This window comes from Mastigoproctus giganteus, chromosome 1 (genome assembly GCF_048544385.1).
Source record: "Mastigoproctus giganteus isolate SK-2022 chromosome 1, ASM4854438v1, whole genome shotgun sequence".
Classification (NCBI taxonomy): domain Eukaryota; kingdom Metazoa; phylum Arthropoda; class Arachnida; order Uropygi; family Thelyphonidae; genus Mastigoproctus; species Mastigoproctus giganteus.
In genome coordinates this window covers 88518571-88546314 of record NC_143575.1, presented here as the reverse complement: position 1 = coordinate 88546314, position 27744 = coordinate 88518571, and the positions used below count along the sequence as shown (strand labels likewise).

Below are 27744 nucleotides of genomic sequence, written 5' to 3'. Positions count from 1 at the left end.
ATTAACTTTAAGAATATATTCCAAGGCCTTGCTACTCCTGAACCTCCCTGGACTGAATTCGTACCTCTCTGTGGCAATTTCTTTTCAAGATGGGGAAAATCCTCCTTGGCAAATACCAACTTTCAACAGCTACATAAATTGCATTCTTTGGAAAACTCAGAAAGTTCATATCTACACTGACGACTCCAAAACAGATATGACTGTTGGTGCAGCAGCAGTTTCCGCCACTTTCTTAACAGCTGCCTCTCTTCCCACTGAATGCAGTATCTATACCGCAGAACTATTTGTAATAAAACTGGCTCTAAATAACATAAACAAATATCATATCAAACAATCTCTGATATATATGGACTCCTTAAGTACAATCACTGCCTTTCAATCTACCTTTTCTCCCTCTCATCCCATTCTTAAAGAGATCCGGTCTAAATTATTTTTTTTTTTTATCATCAAACAGCCAATCACAAGGTTACCTTCTGCTGGATTCCTGGTCATGTTGGCATCCAAGGTAATGATCGTACGGATGAGGCTGCTAAACATCCGGCGCCTCCGTAGCCACGTGGGCAGGAACAGCAGTGCGTAGCACACGCTTCTTGATTAGACCGGGGTTCGAACCCATGACCACCAAATACGGAAGATGCGGAAAGGTCAGGGAATGACCACCGCATATCCCCGGAGCAATATGGCCTTAGTTGCTAATGCTCCTAAAAAAAAAAAACCAAACAAACAAACAAACAAACAGCTAAACATCCCAACTCTGGATCTTACAGTCAACTGAAAGTACTCTACACTTGACTACAAATCCATTATTAAAAAAATATGTTGGAAACAATGATCTCACCTCTGGTAATCTCAAATCAATAATAAACTGTTACAAATAAAAAAAGAGCCACAACTGTGGACATATAGCTTTAGAAGAAGCAGGTGACAAGCAGTAATTCTGGCAAGGATTTGCATCGGTCATTCACATCCAACTCATCTGTATTTGCTTTTGGGAGAGACTCCTCCTCAGTGCTTCTTTTGACAGTCGCACATAACAATAAAACATTGTTAGGTCTCATTGAATGTCCCCAACTTTCATCTCTCCAAAAATCCAGCTTTAGCTCCCTCTCCAACTTGCAGGAACCCTTAACCTTATCACATATTCTTGGGAATGAAGCAAATTTCGAGGATCTGTTTAAGTATTTAAAACGCATAAATTTGTATAATAGCATCTAGTCATAATGTGTGATACCTAAACCATGAACAAGCAATATGGCTCAAGAGGCCCTTGTGCCAAAAACCTTAAATACAACAACCACCATTGGTTTTGTTGGTCCAGACTTCTATGACCCGTATAAGGAAAAGTTAAAATTATTCGTGGCATTGTACTATAATTGTATATTATTATTATTATTAATAGCCAAATGGTGCAAGGAAGCCTGAGGCTTATGCTGCACCAGGAAAAAAAAAAGTTCCCGAGTTATCCTGAGAGAGAGAGAGAGAGAGAGAGACAAACAAAAGTAGAAGGGAATCACCAAGGAAGAGAAGAATGATGATATCCAGCTTGGGACCCTGGGTGTGCCAAGCCCATACTCACCAGATGTGAGCCTCCGGGGTATGATATGTGCATGTTGAAAATAGTAATTACCTATAATTAGAAGTTAACAAATGTTTGTTTTTGTAATTGTAACAAGGATACCAATTCATCTTGTACTCCTGTATATAAATAGTGATAATATAAAGCATTGAAAATGCTTTAAATAATTAATTGAATGATATACACTAAAGTTCTTTTTTTTTTTTTTTTTTTACTTAAGCCAAAAAAAAAAAAAAAAAAAAAAATTTACAAAAATAAAGTATATAGCAAATGCTAAAATACTTGAACTATGAACCTTACATTTATCATTCATAACATCATCCATTAGATATCTCCAAAAAAAAAAAAAGTATACCTATACTGACAAATAATATAAACAGCATTACATTTCAGCTAATATAGCTTGACTAAAGTGTCTCTATGTGACATTATAAATGGCTAAACAGAGAAAAAGAAAAGTGAAAGAAAGTTTAGTGAAAAAAAAAAAGAATAAAAAGTAGAAAAGGCATCAATATTTAAGCCTTGAGTATAGAGATAAAATATTTCTGCATTTTTCTACTTATTCATTTTTTTTCCTCTTATTTTTCCAAAATTTAGTTTTCCTCTGTTTAGTAATTTTGGCATATTGAAACAGTTAAATGCTAGATATGTATTGATTTTATTACTTGCTTACATTACTCATGTACTTTTAGTTATAAGGTTGCATTATTTAAAATCCCAAATAATTATTTACTATATTTACATCACTAATAATAATTCTTTAAGTGTCCATTCACTGGTATAAATCTGAAGAGGAACTATAAATGTAAAGAAACTACACTGCTTATTAATTTGAAAGACTATTATCTGAATAACTTTCTTTTTTAATTTATGTATTCAATTTTTATTCAACTTGAAAAAAAAAAAATCTACCGAAACTATCTCAATAACATTTATTCAGAGGCAAAAGAACTTTTATGAAACATCATCTAGCATGCTTCTTGTTTACAAATTCAGTGTATTGTGTAATAAAATCTGACAGTCTATTTTAAAAACACTAAAGATATTAAAATACATGAAAACAGTATTATAAAAGGTAGGCTTTTATAGTTACCGAAATTTTTATTAATGAACCATGCTTAAATTGTCCCTTTTTGATGTAATTAAAACACTATTACAAAACAAATGCATTTGTAATTAAAGTTTTCACTTTACAATATTTTGAGCAGACTACACATAAAGCACTTGTCACTGGAAGACTGTAGTGCTCCTCCTCACAAAACCAAGTCAAATAAAAAGGAATTAGAGGAGATTGTTGCTTCATTTTAAAATATTTCCACGCTAAACCATATAGCAAGTATTAGTATGCTGGTTTTGTTGATGAATGTAACTGTACAACTGAACAGAAAAATCAACAGTGAAAACTTTAATTACATTAGCACAGGCACCATGTAACAAAGATGTATGAATATGCATGTGGTTTATTTAATTTTGTTACAATGAACCATAGTATAAACAAGAAATGATATTACAGAATTCAAACTTAACTCTGAAAAATAATAGCTTTATATTGTTATTCTATAGGGGAATTCGTTCATATAAGACATCCTATATATAATAGAAACATCTCTTTAATGGACAGCATTTTGTGTACAAGGAATTAATCTTCTTTTATTTACTAGGTTATCATCTCCATATAGCAAATGTCTTATATAACTAATGTACAGAATTACTGGCCAACTTATCTATTATACAGGAATTCCACCATATTTTTATCTTTACTTTTTATATGATATAATCAGAAGGAAACCAATATTCTTAGTAAATTGAAAGTGTAAAAAATCTGAAATCACTTTATTATTCAATATCCTAAACAAGTCAATTATTAATTGTTTCTGAAGAAAATCTGGTTTAGGAGAACTATGCTTTATAGAAAGTATACAAACCTTTGATATATTTTTATCTACTTCAGTTAAGGTTAACATTTTTTGACCAAAATAATTTTATAGAAGTCTTTATGACATGAGGTGGAGCAGTGTCTCTGAATAGTAAAAAGCTTTAAAATTTACATGCAAACAGAGTAACAGTGAACACAAATAGTTCAAGAACTAGTGCAATATATTTCTTCTTATCAGTATTATGTCTTCATTAAAATAGTCCTGTACAAAATGCAAACAAATACACTTCAGTACATTACATTTAACAATAAGTCCATAACACCTAGAAGTATACAGATGTGTCCACTGCCTTAATGTTCATAACCAACAGGATTTTAGCACCAAATAAACTCTCACAAGGGAATGTTAACAAGGAACATTTCTTCTTTTCTATAATACATTATGAAAGAAATGAAGAAACATCAAACCATTTATAAGCTTCCAGAGAACATTCTAAAAGCTCTTGGTATATATGTGACATATTTTAACAGTATTATACCTTTTGAGAAAACTGTCCCATTGAAAGAACAAATTTTTTTTTTCCCGAAGTATTGCAACCTTCTAGGTGATGGACTTGAAGAATAACACAAGCAGCTAAATATCCTAGCTTCAACAATGCAAGTTGTAACTGCTTTTGTTTAAGAGAAATTTCCATCATCAAAAGTTCTGTTGTGCTGTACACAGTTTTTTTTTTTATGAAGAAATTATACTGGGTGCAATACCAACGATACAACTGTTTCCCATGAACACTGGTCTAAAAAAGTTTTTAAATAATTGATACTGGTGAAGATCTAGTTATTTGTTCTGAACAAACTACAACTGACAGTTCTGTATTTGAGCAGGTTTGCTTGGGGAGGGATATGGGAGGAATACTTGTACTAGAAATATACACATTTGAACATATAAAGGCTCCCTCTCAGGAAGCATCCTGTTAATTTTCTCAATCAATATTTTTAAGAGCATGTATCAACTTTAACCATTATCAAATTGCTTCTTTTTTTTTCCCCAAGATAAATGCACTATACCATAAACTATATTTAAATATATTTTAACAGGTTTATAACAATTATTTTTCAGTGTTACACTTGACATGTTTTTTTCTTTTTATGCATGGTAGCACAGAAATATTATAATATTCAAAAATATGGAAGTCAAATGCTTATTTAAGTTTAATCACAGTGCAAAAAAAAAAAAAAAAGTATTCTCCACAATATGAATAAATGACAACAGAAACTTTGTATGAACATTAATTACCCTTTGCTCATTACCACATGAATATACATGGCTGATCTACCAATAGTTCAGAACCAATACTAATTTCTAAATATGTTTTTAAAAAAATATTGTGTGATTGATGAAATGTGTAACTTATAAGTAAGCAACACAAAATGGGAGTTTTCATAGAAGGTTATAAAAGATGTTTGTTAAAAAAATGGTTTACAGATGAATGATTACTTGTTACATTTGCAAACAAACCTGGAAGTTCAGGAAGTCATACTGAAGGTTTAAAGTTTAATACCCAAACTATCAGACAAAGCAATGTTCTTAACAAATAAAACTGTTGAGGAGTTAAACAGTTAGCTCATTCTTTAAATATAAGTTAAAACTTTTACCTAAATTGCTTTTCAAAACATGTCAAAAAACACTAGCACATAATGATTTCAAATTAAACAAAAAAAAAAATGGAGATTGTTATATGTATATAATGTGTAAACAGTTTAAGGCAAGAATCCTCAATCCCTTAAGATTTAGAGCCAAACACTATTTATTTGTAAATTTTAACTTTATATTTAAAAAATGAATAAGTTATATGTTTTACTAGCTTACTAATAATACATTAGGTAAAGTTTTATTTATAGTTTTACAAATAGGATGAGAAGCCTGGGCTGGTAATTAATTTGAAATTTGGCACCACTTTTGCTCTACTAGTTTGGCTTAATATAGCCTGTGGAAATTTTGGAGAACAATTAACTTTACCAATGCAAATAAGTTGAACATATGAGCTTATAATAGACATTCAAAGGCTGTGTAACACTAAGATTCTTGTTCACTTTGTGACTATATATCCAGTTAGCATTTTGAGTGTGTTACAGTAGCCTTAAGATTAGTGGGCTTAACATGAATAGGTTTATAGCCCACAATTTGAAGATCTCTGATTCAGATAAACAGGATGAATAAATGAATGTTTATGATTCATTTATAAAAATTAAAGTTGTCCTTTGGAAACTGTCATTGCCCATTCGTTAGTGACAGTTTTCATTTTCATGCCAAAAGTTTGTTTTGGAATACATCACAAATGGATGCATAGCCTGAATTATTACATATAATAGGGATTTACAGTACAAAACATAATGGAATTGATACAGGGGTTACATAAAGTACAGGATGTCCATAAATTATCTGAACTAATTTGAAAATATTATAGCCAGAAAATCCCAGTTTCCATAAATTGATGAATGACCCCCCACCTTCACTTTGTAAAAGAAACACAACCAAACTACAGTGCTCTAGATTCAGGTGGGAAGGAGCAGCAGCAGTGCATAGCACACGCTTCTTGATTAGACCGGGGTTCAAACCCATCACCACCAAATACGGAGGATGCAGAAAGGTCAGGGAATGACCACTGCATATCCCGGAGCAATATGGTCTTAGTTGCTAATGCTCCTAAAAAAAAAAAAAAAAAACCCAACCAACCAAAAACATGCCAATATCAATGAATGCAAGAAGCACCAGACAGAGATTATCTAATAGATCAAGTTAATAATTAGTGAACATTTTTAAACTTTGCATTCTATACCTTAATGGTTGTTTATAAATCAGTATTATAATTATATTTGTGTTCCATGTATATGAACATATGAACATAAAAGAGAAATCAAAGAAATACTTATTTGATTTCTCCCTTACCATTCAAATATACATGGAACAAAAATATAATAATAATAATTTAAAAAACCTGTTTAGGCTGATTTTTTTTTTTTAGTGATACAAAAAAAAAAAAATAATAGTTGGAACAAGTACTAGCATTCCTTAATTAATTTGGTGGTGGTATTCCTTAAAAGCACCACGTTTATTAAGAGCTAATTGTGATTTTAGTGAGTGAAGCTACAGTATAGAACTGCTGTTTAGTGGCCCTGAATTCTTGTTTCTTGTTTTTATTTTTTTATTATTGGATTTCATATTATCTTTGGACATTTTTTATTTCAAACTTTATTTTAGATTTCTTTCATATTGCTGAAACTAAGTCAGTAAAGCAAGTTTCTATTTTATTATTACAAATAATAAAATATATTTTATAATAAATAAATAAATATAAAGTTAAAAGGACACTGCATAAGTTATTGTCACTGATATAATGTATTGTCAATGAAATTTTGTCAGTAGAAATAGAGGTAACTGTCTCCCTGTATAAATCAAGTCAAACCACCTCTTGAATATTGTATAAAGAGGCCTCATTTCAAGAAGCATTGGCTAAAATGGTAAAGGATGCAAAGCAATCCTCATACATAAAGAGACTACAATTCTGTAATAGCAAAGTTTGGAAACTAGGTTTTGTATGGACATCTGATTGCAGTGTTTCAGGTCGTTGAATGGACTTGGTGAAGTGTATTTTTCCTTTATGAGATGATTCAAACAAGGGACACAGATTCAAATTAAGGAAATATAATTGTAGGCTGGATGTAAGAAACCTCTTTCATCAAGGAGTACTATATATGCCAGTGTATAAGCTGATTTTTTTTTTTTTTTTTTCTTTTTGCTGTGAAAGTTTGTGCTTAATCATACATTTATCATATTAGTTGACCAGGTTTTTGGTAGTCATCCTTTACATTCTTGTATGGTAGCACGATAAAATCTGCATTAAAAACTAGCCTTTTTAATTCAGTTATATCTGCTTTCTTTATAGCTGGAACACCAGTACAGTTAAGTTTACATTTTAACATTATATCACACTGCACAATAAACTGGGAAGTAAGCAGTAAGCTTACATAGTACTCAATTGTAGGTTATGAACCAAACCTAAAAACTCCTATTAATGCTGTATGCATACATGGGAAGCTTTGATTATGTGATTAAACCATTTCTTGTTGCTTGTTTATTTCCATACTGTAAATTAATTTCTTTGCAAAATGTCTCTGTCTGGAGGGTTTGTTTGACGTAAAAAATCAAGTATTTGAGGATTGACCTATAATGTGAGTATTCGAAAAGTTTTCTTCTCAAATATGCTGAAAAAAAAAAAAAAAAAAACACTGAGCATATAAGTTGACCCTCAAATTTCCAACAATTTGTTTGTCTTTCAAAAGTCATTTCATACACTGCAATTTACATTAATTAACTAATGCAGCTACCTATCCTTTTAGAGGTGGAGAGCTTATGTGGATTTAAAGAGGGATTAGATAAATATTTTGAAAAAAGAATATAACATATAAAACTTGGGAGATTACTACATTTTTTCTTTTTTTTGCTCAGATGCTACATATTGCTTACTTTCATTGTTCTCTTATTTTAATACCAATACTAATTCAGTATTGAGTAAAAATAGTTAAAATTTGTAATAGAATAAATATCGAAAAATGGTTATAAATAATTGAAAACTGTATGTAATAGTTTACGTGCAACTTGACAGAGTCATTTACTGAGGACAGCATTATAAGGTAATACCATAGATATGAATAGTTATACAAACTTAACAAAACACAGTTAATTTTAGATTTTGAATTTTGTATATGTTATCAGCAAAGTGTAGAATGGGTATTATATAGAATGCCTGGCAAAGTATAAAATTAACTTTTTTTTTCATCACCCCCTGATATTCTGATGTAACTGAACCACAGTTACAGACATTTATACAAAGCCCTGGGGGGGGAAATAATGTTCGCTTCCCCATATATTGCTGTAAAGGAACTGGAAGGAATATGAAATAATTTGTCAAATCAGTTTTCAATTTGTACACAGTGAAATACTACCTTTTATATCTCACAGTTAAAATGAATATCTTAACAGCAAGATATGCAATGAAGAAAAACACATTTCACCTTCATTGCCCTTGTGTTATTATATTCTCATCAAACAACAATAACAAAAGTATGGAAAGAAGTAGTTTCTCCTGTAAACCGTTGTATAAAAGTTGGTAAATATGGTTCATTTACATAACTGATACTGTTAGGTAATTACAGTTCCTTCCCCATAAAATATTCATTTTTAGGGTGAGATATAGGGGAAGCCCCCATATGCTTGTAACTGTGATTCATTTGCATAATAGTATTTTACGTGAATCACATTTCCCAACTTATACACACAGATATATTGTGTGCATTACTTGTGCACATGATATAGCCATAGGGGATGCATTTGTGTGTGTGCACAAGTTGCAAAGAGTATAACAATATTAAGAACAGGTGGTAGATGACTCTCATCAACCGGTACAATAACACCACTTTACTTATTGGAGGCTTGATTGGATGCTTATTGCTTATTGGAGTGGTGGAACCCACGTTTAGTCTCCAGAGCTAAGCTCTGGTCAACCCTTCCCCATCTCTTCCATCATGCAGTATGACTGATATCTTTTGAGGTTATGATGGACATCATGGCGAGATCCAAACTTCCTTACATTTCGAGGGTACAGCTCTAAAATGGTGTTTGTAGGCCAGCCACTAGTTAGTACACTGGACTGAACCTATTGGTAACTCTCTAGGAGGCTTCCGGATCAGCTAGTGTATAATCTTGCTACCTCTACTCTGCCAGATAGTGACTGGAGGGAGTCCAAGTAGTGTGTGTATGCTGGGGGGCATTGTCGAGGCCACGTTATGTCAAGGAGCTGGGTATATTCTTACCATATGTATGGCATATCCAAAAATTTCATTACTTCATACAGCATATCCCCCCCCCACTTTTTCTTACTATTAAATACACCATGAATTGCCAAACTAATAGAGTAAGCTTATTTGAAAAAAGATCTAAACGTCCCAAACGCTTCCTAGTTCATTTTACAAATATACATGGTCTCAGTTCTAATCTCAACGATGTCCATTTCCACTTGCAGTCTGCCAAACTCCATGTACTTTTTCTGAGGAACTTAGTTATCAGTTGATTCAAACACTGCTCATCTCAGTTGCCCAAATTATTCCCTGTATGATTCCTTTCGCCTCAAAGGCGGTATTTTTGCATATGTTCATTCCGATATTCCCTGTCAGAGACTTTGTAATTTGGAATCTCCTCTTTTTGATCTTCTCTGGCTTAAAATCTCTCTACCTCTTTCTGTCAAATTCATCTGTTGTGTCTACTGTTCTCTCAACTCCACTAATCACTTGGAGCTATTTGACTTCCTCCCTTTGCAACTCGACTTTCTCCAGTCCAACTTTCCTAACAGTAAAGTAATTTTCCTTGGTGATTTTAATGTTCACAACTCCAGCTGGCTTCCATTTTCTAGTCACACTGGCCCAGCTGGTCAAGATGCTGAGGCTTTCACAATTACTAATGACCTCGCACAAATTGTTCATTTACCTACCAGAATACCAGACAATCCTAACCATACAGCCAACATGCTTGATCTTTTTCTCACAAACAATCCTTCTAAGTACATGGTCGAAATGAGTGATCCTTTAGGCACCTCAGATCACAACTTGGTGATTGTCTCTTCTCCAATGGAGCCTTTATCTCATGGCTATTCCCAACCTTGTGTTTTTTGGCATTACAAGAATGCAAAATGGGATTACCTGCGAGATTTCTTATACAGGGGAATAGTACTCCCCCACCATATTATACTGTTAAAATGAATAGATATATATGCTAGGAGTACTAAATATAATATTAAAAAAAAATTATAATATGGAAAAAAAAAAAAAAAAAGTTCAGTTCATACTTTTTCATGCATTTTATATGATGCCTGGATTCTGCACTTTTCCGGTAACACATACATCTTCACATATATGAAATTGTGCATAAATGTGATAAACATTATTTCATTCATTATAACTGATATTTTGAAAGATATGCATGCATGTTTCCTCAAACTCAGTGCATCTCACAATTTTGGGGAAAAATTTAGTTTAAATTTAAGTTTAAATTAACATATGCAAAAACATAGTTCAAAAAATATATTAGATAACAATTAATTTTTGCTTTCAACCAGTACATAGTTGTTTTTTGGAAGAAAACTTCTATCTTCTGTTGTAGAAGTGGAGAGTTTGAATAAATTCAAGCAAAAAGAGACAGATTATTAGAGAGGATGGACAGATGATATAGGTTTTTTTTTTTTTGTTGATGTTGATATATACATAGCATTTTGTTGATATATACACAGCATCAACATATTTTGCTGATGCTGGATAAATATGAGCTTGCTTTCTTGCATCATTTGTCATTGCTTGATGCTAATGCTAAAATGAATCAGAATATTTATGAACATCCTGTACACTTCACTAAAATCAACTTTTTTTTGTTTGATATATTTTTCCAAGCTGCAAAGTGCAGATTGCATTTTGTAGTCAGCCTGTTTGTGTAGTGAAGATGAGAAACTGGACATAGGTGTTCCACCTTGAAAAAGATTTGAACTTATTAATGCAGCTCGTAACTATGAAATATGCATACAAGTATAAAGAAAGAATTGTGTATTATAACCAAAAAACTTTCAGAATAGTTTTCTAAAAGTTCATGATTATAATTATACAATTCCCAGCTGGTGTTAATTCAAGTCTTGGATCCTTTATAGGAGTCAGGACTTGGTTGCCAATCACTGTCTGCAGCATCTGTCCTCTGCAGATTAACCATACAGTCATACTGTTGTTCAACTTGTATATAGCTAGAACATTTAAACTGTTTAGTTGTATTAGGGAACTTAAATTTATTCTTTTTTTTTTTTACAGTCTGCTTACTGATACTAAATACATCTAGGTTTCACTATTAATCCATATTAATCTGTTTTAATAATCTCAAATTTCTGTTGCATTGTTGATATTGTTTAATTTTGACATTGTTCTCAGTATGTAACAATGTACACATCATGAACAGGAACAGTAGTGAAAGCATTTCAGGGTTGCATTGTTACAACAGTTTGCCAAATTCCTTTCATCATGGCATGATGAATCTGCAAAGTGGATAATCAAGAAGCAACAGTATATCTTCTTTGCACATTTTTATCTTTTTTACACTTATCCTTTTAGTAAGATCTTATCAAATAAATAATATGCTATTAAATTTTAAACATTACTTTACACGTAATGTTTATTCACTTATCAAAATGAAGCTACGAAAAATGCACAGTGCTGGTACTATAAAAGACTGAGTCCAATATGCATATTGCATTCAGTCTGCATTGTAGATATACAACTAGAAAAACAATAGCAAAATATGCTGTGTGCTGGAAAATGAAGGTCACACCATGATGTGAGAGAATTTGCCCTGCCTGATTCCAGTAGCACAATGACAGGAAAATTTTGTCTGTTGAATGTAAGAGAAAATATTTCTAACATCCCCTTTTGTCCAGTGTTGTATGGTGGCAGAAATGCTTTTAGTGAAGCATCAACAGATGTCTTAAAAAAATAAATAAATAAAGAAGAAACTGGTGGCCTTATGTGTTACCTTTTGCACCATGCAGGGTATATTTGTGGACTTAACAACCTGAGTGAATGGACCCTTAGTGCATGGCAGAGACAATACAGGCCAGCTGCACATTACCACAGAATTTTGTGACAAAATAAATGACCGACTGCAACTTCTCTATTATTCCCAATGATGGCATTTTCCAGCAAGTTAAAACACTGTTACAACAGACCTAGCCATATATGAGGAAACATTTAGTTCATATGATGCTACTCAGGGTAACTGCCTAGTTGACCACTTATGTGATGAAGTTAAAAGGGCTGCATGAAATATAACTCTACCACCACACATATGAGATAGCCTGCAGATAGCCTGTCAGGCTATATATCAAGTAGCATTTCATTATCTTCTGGTATCCTTGTTAGTTCATGTCAAGGCCATTATCTGGATCTGTGATGATCCAAAACATTATTAGGTAGATGTTTATTTATTGTCCTGAAGTAGATTATCTAGTCAAAAAATAAATTTTGTTGAGTTTCATATTAGCCCAGCAATACAAAAATCTATAACAAAATTTAAATATATACTTATTGTATATTTGTTTTTCACATTCTTTAAACTTCTTTGCATAATTTTATAATGATGTTCAGGTATAGGTAATATGTATGTGAGTTTGTATCTTAAATATTTCTAACAGACCTTGATTTTTATGACTAACAAAGCCTTTAAATTGAGACTTAAACAAAATATAATACAAGGATGAATTGCAATACTGAAGTATGCCCATTCATACATTTTCTTCAGTAACAAGATTCCTTAAAATATAAAGCAGTGTTTGATACTACTATAACTGCACTGATTAGCCAAACTAGGCTGAATAATATTACACATTAGGCACACTAGTTAATCATAAGTAAAAAAGAAATTTGTAAATTAGGATGCATTACCTGATAAATGACTACAGAGTGCTGAACATCACCAGAAATCATTATTATAAGTTTACACTTTAGCTAGCAAGCAGACAGAAAGATCTATATAACTTTTTCATATCACTTTCTAAAAGAATTATATCCATCTGATTTTTACCAGATCAATTCCAGAGGTTTTAGCTGCAATGAAAGTTTGGAGTGGATTTTTCAGAGACAAAAAAAGGCTATCAGTAAAGTTAAGTGTATATGAATATATTGGTTAGATGATATTGCGAGAGTGACTAGACCGAATAAAGTTAGCCACTTGGAAGCCTTTGTGACAGCAATCCTTCAGAATATTTAAACTCCTTTCTGTATGCATAAATTTTTTACATCCTCACAGTTTTCTAATCTTTTTTGTCATCCAAGTAAAAACACAGTACAACAATACATTATAAGAAAGTCTTCTAGAGTCGGAATATGATATGGTTATGCAGCTAAACATGTACTTTAAGGCACATTTAATGAGGCAAATATTGTATGAACTCTTTTCTGCTTTGATTTTCTTGCTTGAAGGCTTTTTATCCTTGGTTTACAGCCTTAATACCGAATTATTAACATGGCCTACTTGTGTGCCATACTAAATGCTAGTGTGTGTATATATATATATATTTATGTTTAATAACTAATATAGTGCTACATTTATAATGACAACAATATATGCTATGTCTAGGATATGTTCTAACTATGACAGAAATATATTGTATATGTTTAATGGAAACACACAAAGCCTCTAAAAATGCAGAAATATAATAATAACAGTATGTATGGATGGTATATGAAGCTACTGCAATTTATCCCCCCCACACACAAATTTTCCAGTGTAAATTCTTCTGCACAGTACTTCACTATACAGGAAATCTCTTTCTCATAGTTTTAGAAAACATTAATTCTTTTAATAGCTCCTATGCTGCAGCCAAATGATTCTCAACATATTTATTAACAAAAATCCTTGGCTCAAATGCTGATGTGCCTATAAATACTGTACTGTTTTTTCCAAGGACAAAACACATAATAATTTATACTATTATATATGTAAATACAGTTGCCCGATAACAATATCATAATTAAGTATCAACAATTATAGAAGATATCAACATGGACTCGGTTTTAATGAAAGATATTTTTTTTTTGCATCTATAGAATTGCCCACAATGGATAAAAGATGTTAGTAAGGAACAATATTTCAATGCTACTTATAATGACATTCTGGGCCAGTGTATTTATCCTGGTGTGATTAAAATTGAAGAAATATGATTATAAAAATATCAATTCCTGAGTACTGTTGACAAAATGTGCTGCCACTTGTTACTGATTTGTGGAATGGCAATCTATTTCTCAGTTTTCTTTGTTTCTGTTGAAAGTGTGGTAGTTACATAATCATTTTTTGGATAAAAAGATTGTTATTAAATATATGTTATTGCATCTAGTATAATGTCAAAATAAAGAATAGCATCGCAAAGAGCACCTTTTAAACTATTTTTTGCCTTTATTACAAATATATTGAATGTGTACAAAATTCAACATTGCTTGTTTGTCTGTGTATGTTTTTTAGACCCACTTTAAAGTCAATTAAACATGAACATTTTCAAAGTTCAGATCTTATTCTAGTATTTAGGTGAATATAAATTTGTAAATCAAAATATAATCATTTTTAAATGAATTATGGGGAAGAATAGAGACTACTGTTATAAATTTAAACTACCATAGGGAAAATAAAAATGATAAGATATTTGAATTTTAACAGTTTTTAATGGATTAAAAGACAGCACAGAAATTAGCATTAGCATTAGTAGAGGCATTTGATGCAAGAAAGCAAGCTTATGCAGCATCAGCCAAAAAAAAAGAAAAAAAAAAAAAAACCCACTTCCACTTCACCCCTCTGTTCGTTCAAAATACCTGTTCAGCTGAGCCTTAAACTTATTTAGGCTATCAACCTCCACTACAAGGGATGGAAGTCTGTTCCACCTACCAACCACCCGCTGGCTAAAGGCAAATTTCCGCACATCTATCCTACATCTGTCTTTCCTCAATTTGAATTTATGCCCTCTCAGGTGATTATTCTGAGCAAGAGGAAGAATCCCATCAGCATTGAGCATGCTCAAACCATTCAAGGCTTTGTACACCTCTATCAGATCACCTCGCTGGTGCCTAGTCTCCAGACACTGTAATTCGCAAAACTTAAGCCTTTCTTCGTAAAAGCACCCCTTTTGTTCTATCATGTCTTGATGTATTAGAACTGTCATGCATCTTGAGAAACTTAAAGAAAGTTGGTATTCAATTCTGGAGAAAGTATGTTTGAAAATAAAAGTAGTCCCTCAAAACTGCTTCTTGCATTTACTGCAGTGGTATCTGTTAAGCACTGTTTATATTTTGACTGTTTCTTAAAGTATGATTGACTGAGAGTATAAGAGAAAAGTATTATATTATTTTAATTTTGGAAGTTGGTCTCTTCCTATGACTTTTTTCCATATAGTTGGCAATTCTGCAGATGTCTGCTTTAGAATACAGTGAACTGTTATTGGACCTAATACTCCTGTCTGATAAACTTATAATACCCTGTATTTATAATAAAAAATATATATAAATGAGCTACATGTGTGCTTATTAATTGCTATAGATTCAATAACTTTTAATATATGGGGTTATCACAGATAAAAAAAGAATTAGCACACTACAGCTATATATATAAGTAACAGTGATGATCATATAGATAAAAAAAATAAACTGATAGGAAAATTTGTCCCCTCCCCTTTCTTTGAGAGAATCCAAACAGAACTAATCACAGACAAAAAAAAAGAAAAAAAAAGAGAGACTTAAGTTGGCTTAGTGCAGGGGTTCCAAAAGTGTGGGTGTACCTCCTGGGAGATGCACTTGGTTTTTACTGGGAAGGGGAAACTTGTTGTTTATATGAAGCACTTTTTGTAACAATATATAAACAAACTTTTTTAAAATACTTTCATTAGTTGATGTGGTTTAGTTAAATATATTAAAGTACAGTAGATTCTGGTTAATTGGGGCAGCTGTTTACTTGGGGCAAACCTTGAAGAACAGAAACAAATCGAGACTATAACCTGAATTTGCTTCACTAATTTGGGCCACCACACCGATTAATCAGGACAAGTATGAGTATGAGTACTATTCATGCTAAATAATGAACTGTAGATGGTGCACTTTTAGTGTGTGGCATAAAGACCATTGCTGAGTCAATCATCACCAGGTGACACAGTAAGAAGACATGCATATTCACACAGCATATCAGTTTTGCTTGCAACAACTGCTAGATAGCGCACGTGTGATCACTACATGTATGTGGCATGTGGGCTGACTTACTTATTAAAAGTAAGAAACAGTGTATCAAACAGTGTAGCGATTTTGTTTTTTCTTTGATTTTTTTTTCCTTTAAATTTCAGACCCCTGCCACAGAAAGGTTTAACACTGGCTAAACATAATTGCTGTACTCGACCAAATCAAAAGCAAACTACCTAACGTCAGTCATCGCCAAATGGCGGAGATAAATGGCGTGCCAAAATCTGCAATTGCATGTATGATACATCAACAAGACAAACTTTGAGAAGAATGGGCATTACGCAAAGAACAACAGGGAACATCCCAAAAATGGAAGCTAGAAGGCAAGGATCCAGACATTGAGGAGGCCCTCAATCAATGGTTCTCTATTGTAACTGGACAAGGCATGCGCTTGAATGGTCCACTACTAAAAACTAAGTCAGAAGAGTTAGCTAAAAAGCTGGGTCACATAAATTTCAACGCAACAAATGGTTTGTTGTCTCGATAGAAATCCAGTCATGTCATTAAATTCAAGAAAGCACACAGTGAGAAGGACAATGCTAATGCTGTAAACACTGAACAATGGAAATTCACAAGATAAAAAGCTGGGTCATGTAAATTTCAAAGCAACAGATGGTTGGTTTGGTTGTCTTGATGGAAGTCCAGGCATGTCATTAAATTCAAGAAAGCACACCACAAGAAGGATAGTGCTGAACAATGGAAATCCACAAAACAGAAATTTTGTGAAGATGACATCTACAATGCCGATGAAACAGTCCTGTTTTATCTTGCCACACCAGACAGTTCCATGAGATACAAACAAACAACACTGTTGGGTTAAAAAAAACAATGGATTGCATAACTGTGTTGTGCTGCTCAAACATGTCAGGAAATGATAAATGGAAACTGTTGATTATTGGGAAAAGTGCTAAGTCTCAATGTTTCAAGGGACTTAAAATAGACAGTTTGCTGGTTCTTCATTATGCCAACAAGAATGTCTGGATGACTGGGACTCAGAACTGCAGTGGAAGTCAAGAAAAATTCTGCTGCTTCAGGACAACTCTGCAACTCACCCTCATTTAGATTGTTTGAAAAACATTCAACTGGAATTTCTTCTTGCTAACACCACATCCTTGGTATGGTCGATGGACATGGGAAACACAAAAATATTTGTAGACGTACTGTGTAAGGTTGGTAAATTACATCCTTAAAGCAATTGAAGAAAATTTACTGACATCATCTTCAGAAACCAAAGAAGTCAGTGCAAGGGTTACAATTTTACAAGCAGTACAATTTTTTGCTGATATTTGGTGAGAAATAAGCAGCAAAACAACTCAGAACTGCTTTGTTCACTGTGGTTTTAGGAATTCAGGCTTAGAGATGCCAGATACAACCTATATTGAAAATGAAATAATTTTGGAATTGCAATACATCAGAAACTACAAAGAGTTTTTATGCATTGACAAAAGTCTTTAATGTCACAATGAAAATGAAGATTGTGAGGATGCAATTTTTGAAAAAAAATTGCAGCAAAACACCTAGAAACATCACAAGACTAGGAAAGTGATGAGGAAGGTACACCTGAGCACGAGAGAGTGACTAACCAGGATGCCAGGAAATTTATTGCTGAATTACGACGTTACTTTATGCAGGTAGGCATTGAAGGCAGTCCTTTATCTGCAATAAATATCTGTGCCAATTTTGTTCAGTTGCAGTCTGTAAAGAGAACATGCCAGGGTAAACCCAATACATTTCTCCAAAATAACTCTTAGGGGCTACATGCTTGTTTGACAGATATGTACATTACATTGAGATTGTTTTTAGCATAAATTATTTTTTAACATTTGTAGCAAAATTAATTTAAATACATGTGTATTTCTGTTGTTCAGTAAATGGTAGTTTGTCTTATACTTTTTTGCTGCCGACTCAACATGAAACACGTGTGTGTTTTAGTTCTGTGGGTAAAACTTCGGATAATTGGGCCAGAGTGTTCTAGCCCTGATGTGTCTCAATTAACCGGAATCCACTGTATATATTAATTTATAAAAGTATCTATATTTTATGGCAGCTAAATTTTTAAGTAGCTAAATTTTATGGCATATCTATTTATTTGCACATATTCAGGAAGGGGGTATGAAATATTTTAAAGGGGGTTTAATTTTAGAGATATTTTAGATTAATTTTAAAAAATATTTAATATTTTAAATTTACTCTCTAATTTAAATATTTTAAATAAGAGATTACAAGATACAACATTTTGGAACCTCTTGCTTAGTGCATTATATAATCTAAATTTATATTTTGTGACAGAGTATTTTTTTTGAATTTCAGAATTTCCACAGTCTATAACTTATGTCTTCAATTACTTGATAACTTTAAACTTTCCTTGATGGCAGTATGTATTATTATTATTTAAATTTGCATAGGTGTCATTCTTATATAAATTGTAATAAATATAATAGAGTGTTAACTGATATGCATACAAATTACGTTTATTTCTCATACCTAGGTTAAAAGTTGTAATCAGAGCTTTAATCTGTATATGTTTCACTGCAGTGTATCGCAGTTGATAAAAGTTATCGCATTTATTTTATGGGTACTGCTTTTTTTTTTTTTTTTTTCTTGAAACTTTATATTAAAAACCTGGGGCACATCTTATATAAGAATTTATACTTTGGATAGCATGTAAATAGGTGTTTGCCTATGCCTTACTAATCTTTATTTCTCACATGGCCATAGCTTCAAGAGCATTTAATCATTCTCATGTTTCAGTAAAATCAGCATTCATTTATCCTATAATAGATTTGAAATGCAGTTCAAACACCAGTATCTGAAAATGTATCAGTTGAAGTAAAAAAAAAACTGAAGATTAGGAATTGTGCCTGCCAGTAAAAGCTTAAATGAAAGTTCTAGTAGAGATGGCAAAAGAATGTTATAAAGCAGTAGTGGTTGTGTGTATAGAAGTATCATTCATATATCTTATCACAGATAAGAAATATGGATCACACATCTGCAGTTTGAAATGCAGAACAATATTGTCAGCAAAAAAGAACCAACACAACCAATAACTGGTGGAAGTGAGAAACAGCGTGTACAGCATTGTTATGTAATTCTGCTGATGGTAGAAAATTGCCACCACATTGTTTTAAACAGGAAGATACTTAAAAAAATAATACTGCCTACACTTAAAAAAATAATAATCAATAATGCACATGGTATTTTGATAAAAACAATATATTTTTAATACCAGCTCAAGCTGTTACTAATTATGGAATGAGCTAGATTTTAATATTTTAGATATCTTGTTTTGCTGATTCTGATTTCATCCTCAGAATTATATACTTCAAACATACAAGTGAAACATATACTGTGTTTATTTTGGTGCCATTTTTCTCTCCCTCTCCCTCTTGCTGTACTGTAGTTGGTATTAATAAAATCTAACATTAATCCTAATATTCATATATTCATTTTAAAACTCCTACAAAAGTGATACATGCTCTTAAATATTACAGCTAAGTAAAACTTCATAAATCACATTTTCCAACTTGAGCAGCTCTAAGTATGATCAATAGAGTGACTAGTTTTCTGGCAGCAACATTTATTTGGGTAGAGAGCTGCATTTTCTAGTTTTCATACAGGAATTGCTAAAATCCTGTCCATCACAACATTAACTACCTGTAGAAAAAGTTAGTCAAAACTGCTGAGGAATGACCACTGTGTAACTAGGAAACAAAGGCCACACAAATGACAACATTGACCTGTAACCATCAGCACCACAATTGAGAGAGAACCTTTTCAAACCAACCTAAATATGGTTTCAGAGAATGTCTGTCTCAAAGATCTTGTTTGTAGGGTGCTGGGCATTTGCAATTTTAGTACTAGGACTCAATGATGGAGTGTTAGGTACAGAGTTGGCAGTCTGTAATGTTTTAATGCTAGGCATGGTTGTTATGGCTAAGTGCTGCATTGATCCTGAGGCTGGAGTAAGAGATAAAGCTGCCTTTGATAAAATGTTACTTTCACTTCCTGTTTTTTTAAGTTCACTGCGTGGGGGAGAAAATCGCTGTATCACTTGGCCCCTCTGAATTTGTTGAAGTCGGGCATATTGCTCTTGTAGCTGCTTTTGTTTTCGAAGTAATTCTTGGTGGCGATGTTCGAGAAGCTCTTGTCTTGAACGAGGTGGAGTATGGGGTTGTTTCTTAACAAGATCGCCTGGTATACTAATTCCATCTGCATTAACATGTCCAAGTGATGCTTTCCTTTCTAACCTAGCTTGGAGTGCTAACTGTAAACCTTCCTGTGAATTGACACTCTCACTACTACTGCTGTTACTAGAGAGTTGACTTACATCATCAGTTATGGCACTTGTTCTAATAACTTCTCCATCTTGCTTTTCCTCACGTGATGCTGATCGACCTGAAATTGCCCTTCTTAGGATTGGCTGGCTAGTGCTTCTGCTAGCAGGTTCAGAATTGCTCCGGCAGTGCCCAGAGGAAAACATTTCTCTTGATGTTGTGGAACCTGATGAAACAGGTGTATCTTTTTGCTTTGAATTTGGAGAAGTTGAAGTGGATGTGGGTGATGTGAGAGGGGAACGACTAGTTGTACGCGGAGGAGGAGGAGGGGGAACTTTCTTCACAGCTGTAATTATGGGAGGGGCTGGTAAGGTTTCAGGTCCATTTATTACACTTTGTTTAACACTCCCAAGTGTACGTTGTGGTGGTTCGAGATTAACTGGTGAGATCTTCCCTTCTGGAATTGGAGATGGAGTAGGAGAGAGACTGTTGCAGCTGCTGCTAACCTGAAGCTTATTACCATGGTTACTACCACTGCTGCTACTTCCTGGTGTGGGTGATTTACTTCCAGGAGGACCATAGCCATGAGTGGGGGTACGCACAGGAGAATCAGCACTAGGATAAGAGGGAAGGCGTCGCTGAGGTCCTGTAAGTCCAGGTATAACATCTCGTTTTAGCTCTGCTGGCTTTGCAAATGTTTGGAGTTCATCCAGCAGGGCATCTAAGGCATTCTCTCCCCGAGCTGCTTTCTGATGACCATCAGGAGGGATGTGGATAACTGTGTGTGTGTCTGAGCTGAAGCTCTATAAATAAATAAGAAAAATCTCTTAGACAAAAAAAATAGTAAATCTCTAATAATATAGTTTATTCATAAATCAAAATGTATTTCTTTTCTACAAATTCAGTTTTTATTATAATTGCCAATTATTAACTGTGATAAACAATATAGAAACTGAAAGCATGATAATCATTTTAGATCATAAAAGTAAACATTTTAAATTTTATAATCACATGCTGAAAATAAGTTAATTTTTTCATGAAATAAAATGAAAATGCATACTAAATATATTCTGTAATTACAGCTTAAAACAAACACACCTACCATCAAATAGGCTGTATATAATAGAGAAATTGCTAAATCTATGTATACTTTAAAAAAAAAAACATGCTCTTGATGAAATTTAATTAATGTTTTTCTGTGCATCTATTAATTTAAGGTTATATATACATTTCTGAATTAATACAGAAAGAAAAATATAATTCTTTTGTCTGCAGTTAGAATATAGTTGCAATAAAATGAGTGCTAAGCATGTTTTATAATGAACAGTAACAAGTTGGATCTCTTTCTCTCTCTTTAAGAGGGAAATGGCCCCGAGTGACTATAGCAATTCCTAAGGGATTTTTATTGAAAGAAAAATTATAATTCCTCAGAGCAGTTTTTTAATTTCAGAATACACATACAAGTACGGTTAATATATAACCGTATATATACCGTAATTTATATTTATATATTAACCGTAATTTATATTTATATATTAACCGTACTTGTATGTGTATTCTGAAATTAAAAAACCGCTCTGAGGAATTATAATTTTTCTTTCAATAACATGAATCCAGAGCGCATAGGCCTCTTTCACCATAAGTGATTTTTCCTAAAAGAGCAGTGATTATAGTATAGCATCATTTTTCTAAATTATTTAATTTTGCTCTTCTGAAGTAAAGAAGTTAGCTCACTTAACAGAAAGGCAAGACAGCTTTCTTCTTGTATGTAGGACTAACTTATTAACACACTAACAACTAATATTCCTTTATCGCTTGTTCACTAGTGGCACCACTCCTGCCTCCACATGGTGGGCTGGAAACCTGGGAGAAGAAATCCACTCCCCCGTGTCTAAAAGGAGCAATGATGGACAACACAAAATAGTCCAGCTGTGGATATTTTTATCCAGATTTAGACAGACATGACCCAGATCATGAAGACTTAAACACATTCCATGCCAAAGACAAAAAAAAGAAGGGACAGATTATTCTGCACCTCTCTTTTTAATATTACATTCTTCCACAGACCAACCATTGAGTAAGCTATCCCCATTTTGATTCAGAAATGTCTTGAAAATGCTGCTGGTCCTCCAAAAATGGTTCAGAAACTGAGATCTGGAGATTTATTAGTGAAGATGAATGAACACAGACAAGCTGAGAGACCCTTGAAAATATTTACCTTTGGTGGAACTCCCACATAGGTTACCCCACATGCCAACTCATCTAAGGGGTAATTTCAGAATGGGATCTCCTAAAAGTATCAGAAGAACTTGTCCGCAAGTTAAACAACCAAAATGTAGTCCATGCGAAAAGAATTTTTATCAAAAAATATGGAGAGCCTGTCCCTACTCGGACAGTCATACTAATGTTTAAAACACCAAATCTCCCTACAACTATAAAAGCTGGATACCTCAGATGTCGTCATGTTCGACCATACATTCCCAATCCTGTCTGGTGTTTTAAGTGCCAAAAATTTGGACATTCACAAACTATGTGCAGAGGTGTAATCATTTGTGGTTCAAAATAACACACACATACCAACTATAGCAATGAAACTCAAAACTGCCCTAACTGTCATGGTAATCATTCTGCCTTCTCTTAGAACTGTGAGCAATGGAAATGAGAGAAGAACATTCAGAAATATAAAACAGAGCATAAGGTGTCATATCAAGAGGCAAAGAAACGCTTTGAAATTCCTACTAAATCATCTACGTACTCGTCAATTACTCAATGTCTATGCTCAATATCAACTCAAACTGACTCTCAGACCCTCCAAATATCTCTATATCTTGTTGTGTGAAATCAGTACTTTCTTCATCAAAGGAACAATCTCCCTCCAAATATGCAACTCAAGAAGTAAATACTCTGGTAACTATACCTCCAGATGACAATCCCAATCAGCAACCGAAAGAGCAAACCAAGAGTTCTGAAAAAACTGATACATACAAATTCAGATCTGATACTATGGATATTGATGAAAAGGCAGACGAAGATGATACAGTTCTTGATATTGACACTGGCAGACCAGTTTTCTCAAAGAAGGAAAAAGCAAAAATAGACAGGTGCAAGCAAACTACTTAACGGAAGTTAACAGACACCAGTTAAAACCAAACAATACATACAGTTATTCAGTGGAATTGTCATGGGCTCTGCACTAACGTAGATGACTTTTACTATCTCCTAACAGAATATAAGCCTGTTGCAGTATGCATTCAAGAAACAAATCTGAAAAATACAATATCTATGACAATTAAACATTACACTATACATAGAAAAGATAGAAACTCCTCTAATTCAGCACATGGAGGAGTAGCAGTCATAGTGAACTCTGTAGTTCCCTCTAGATCTGTCCCCCTGCAAACTCAACAAATCATACATACATCCTTGCCAATTTAGATTATTTAGAGTACTATGGGTGACTGGAATGGCCATCACCCCCTACGGAGTTCTTAATATCTTGACTCAAGATGACAGATAATTGAAAAATTGTTAGATAAACACAACCTGACTATTTTAAACACTGGTGCTCACACATATGTTCATTTATCATCTGGCTCTAGCTCTGCTATTGATCTTTCAGTGTGTTCTCCAATGATATTTCCTATCATAGTCTGGACTGTTACTGACAACCCTAGTGGAATCATTCACTTTCCTATCATCTGTACTTTCTGTATAAGTTCTCCTCCCCAGAGTAACTCTAGGAAAACCTGGAAATTTGACAATGCTAACTGGACTAAATACCAAGAAATAGCTCAATTAGATACCTCCTTCATAGCAACCCACTCAATCGAGTCCACTGTCAACTACATTACACAAAAAATAATGAAAGCATCTGAGACTGCTATTCTGAAATCAACATCCAAAATTCGGCATCATACAAAAATGTGGTGGAATGAAGCATGGAACATTGCTAAAAAAGAAAGGAATAAATACTGGAATCTGTTTCAAAAACATCCTACCACAGATAACCTCCTGCAGTTTAAGAGATCCAGAGCTAAAGCTTGTCATGTAAGACGAGAGAGAGAGTAAAAAAGAAGCATGGGCACATTATGCTTCCACCATAAACAGTTCCACAGATACTTCTATAATCTGTAAAAAAAATCAAACGAATTAATGATAAATACTTGCAAACTTCTCCTATTCTACTTGTGAAAGGAAAGGAAATTTCTGAACCTGTAGAAATTGCCAATGCTTTAGGTACTTCATTTGAAATGCTTTCTGCTTCTGCTGTTGCCACATGTGAACCAGCATTTCAATTGTTAAAATCCCAGACAGAAAAATATAAACTGAATTTGAATACTGGCATCCTACATTCATATAATTTACCTTTAACCATGACTGAATTGCACATTGCACTTGCACAAGTGAAGAACAGTGATCCAGGCCCTGATGGAATATATTATACCATGTTCTATCATTTAAGTGAGGAAGGAATCGTTAACTGCTCTCTTACAACTGTATAACAGAATTTTCTTAGAGGAATATTACCCTGCTAGCTGGTGCCATTCTTATGTGCTAGCCTTCCCAAAACCAGGAAAAGACCACATAGATCCAACAAACTACCATCCTATTTCTCTAACCAGTTGTCTGAGAAAAATGCTGGAAAAATAGTTAATGCTAGACTAATATGGTTTCTGGAGACCCAAATCAGTATGGTTTTCGGAGAAGAAGATACGCTTGATCTCATTATCAAAGCAGAAACAAATATCTGGAACGCTTTCCTCAGAAATGAGACCTAGTCATGATATGCGTTGACATTGAAAAAGCCTTTGATACAACTTGGCGATATGGGATTCTTCAGGACTTACATAAATCTGGACTTCAGGGTTATCTGCTGAAATTTATTAAGAACTTTCTGGGCAATAGATTTTTTCAGGGCCGATTCCATTCTTCATTGTCTCAAGCATATGTACAAGAAGAGGGAATTCCACAAGGCTCTGTGTTGAGTGCCACACTCTTTGCCATTAGGATTGATGCTATAACCAAGTGTATACCTGATACAGTTAATGCATACTTGTATAAGCAAAAAGGCCTAAGTGCTCTGGATTCATATTGAATAAAGTATTGTGCCACAGAGCAAAATGGAAAGAAAGGAAATAACAGGTTGCAGCTAAAAAATATTTTTAATGCTTAATATGAATAGAAACACAGGTAAAAAATATAGGAAAGTAATACATAGCTTTCAGACGTGAGGGTGTCCTTCATCAGTTGTGACCATTAATGGACAAATATACAGAACCTCATGAACCTCACAGTTCACCATTCATGTCATGGCAGGCATGTATGGTGAACTGTATGCTACAGGTGCAGGTAAAAATTAGCTGATAGAAGGGAATGCTTGCAGCTGAAGCTGTAATTGCCTGGGAACATTGTAAATGCCAACGTTTGTCAGCCAAGAGGATGGTCGTCTCAGTAATGGGATGGCCACGACATCCTGTTCTGGTTAAAGGAACCGCTGCAGCACGAGATGTGCAGCGATTCTAACCAGACATGTTGATGGTAATGGTGGGGCCGATCAATAATAATGATGTCGCGTCGTGGATCAATGACTTTGCAATTTTTTAACCAGAGATTTCATTCATTTTACAAAGAATAAATTGAAATAAATCTGAGAATTTATAAAAGAGAATCAGAGTAAACTTTGAATCCCCAAAAAAAGTACACCCTTTTTTTTTTTTTACAATTTGTAACTGTTAAAAAACAGATCTAATTAGTGCTTTTTCAAACAAGAAATATCTTTGACAGTTAATCCATTGCACTATTTTAGAAGCAAAGTATAGATTAGCAAATTTCATGCCCCTGCATGAAAGCAAAATTTTACACAGTGTTAGTTATTTTAGCTTACCATAGCTAATTAGCAAATCATTTAAAACAAATTTTTTTCAGGAACAAATATATTGTTTTCTTCTTACAGTCAACTAGTCTTCCAGTTCAATCGTTACAAGATTCCTTTAACCCTGACATTCAGGACATCAATAATACAGTGTACAAACAAGTTGTAATACTTGTTATGTTGGCAGTATTAACTAAACTGGTTCCACCATTTAATACTAGAGCATACAAGGGGAAGTTAAAAAGTTTCTAGCCTCTCATAGAAAGCTGCTGGAAAGTTGTGAAAACCATTTATTTTGCAACACAGTCAACACACTTTCTGGCTCTACCCACTAGCTTCATAATCTACTCAAATAAACTTCAGAAGATTTTGACTCAAAGCAATTGTTGACTGCATCTATCACGTCACTGTCAAGTTTCTGCCCTTCTTGAGATTTTAAAATAGAAAATAGTCCAATGGAGCCAAGTCTGGTGAATAGGGTAGATGCTGTAATAGCTCAAATCCAGTCATGCAGTGTTGCCTGAATCACAAAAGCTATATGTGCTGATGCATTGTTTTGATGTGAGATGACTCCTTTTCTCAATTTCCTGCACCTCTGAAGCATCAGTTGCTTGCAGAAATGTCTCAGTAGGTTAGAATAATGCTTGGCATTGATAGTAACACCTTGTGCTAGGCAATCAACCATGATCACTCCTGCATCCAGAAGACAGATACCATGGCTTTCTCAGCCAACTTCTGCACTCAAAATTTTTTTAGGAGGGGAGAAGAGGGATGCTTCCACAGTTACAGTTGTTCTTCTGTTTCAGGGTTGAAGTGGTGCACCCATGTTTAATCTATAGCGGCATACCACCCCCAAAACTGAGCTTCATTAGCTTCAAAATATTTCAAAATCTCATGCAACAATCTCAATGGCATAATCTCATAAAACACCTCACTCTTTCCCACTTCTGATCTGCATTCAGTGCTTCCAAGAATCACCCTTGAAGAAACCTCCTTCACTCCTAAAACATTCGACTAAAACATTGTGAGCTTCTTTTATGGAAGGTGTTGAATCTTGTCTCAATGCACTTTAATGTTTTTCTTTGGTCTTGCATGATCAGGTTATGAATGGCATCCATATTTGTGGATGTTTGTATGGTAACAGGCCTCCCACTGCAGGGTGCATTTTCAACACTGTCTTGTTCATACTGCCCCAAGTGCCAAGCGAATTCGAGGTCAAGAGTATATAGTGCGAATCAAACAGTGATCTTTCTGAGAGATAAAAGTTCTTTTTAAGTTATATTGTTTTGTA

At 33.7% G+C, this 27744-nt stretch overlaps 1 protein-coding gene across 2 annotated transcripts in view; it reads right to left on the bottom strand.

Annotated features, from left to right (window-relative positions):
* Positions 1-19729: 19729 nt before the first annotated feature.
* The window catches only part of LOC150090971 (zinc finger CCCH domain-containing protein 10-like), a 1521236-nt gene continuing 1513221 nt past the window's right edge, over positions 19730-27744 (bottom strand). For both annotated transcript variants that reach the window (XM_090373667.1, XM_090373676.1), the window contains one exon: positions 19730-21384. In XM_090373667.1, the coding sequence (XP_090229793.1) occupies positions 20104-21384 (1281 nt within the window). In that variant the 3' untranslated portion in view covers positions 19730-20103. The remainder of the gene's footprint in view (positions 21385-27744) is intronic.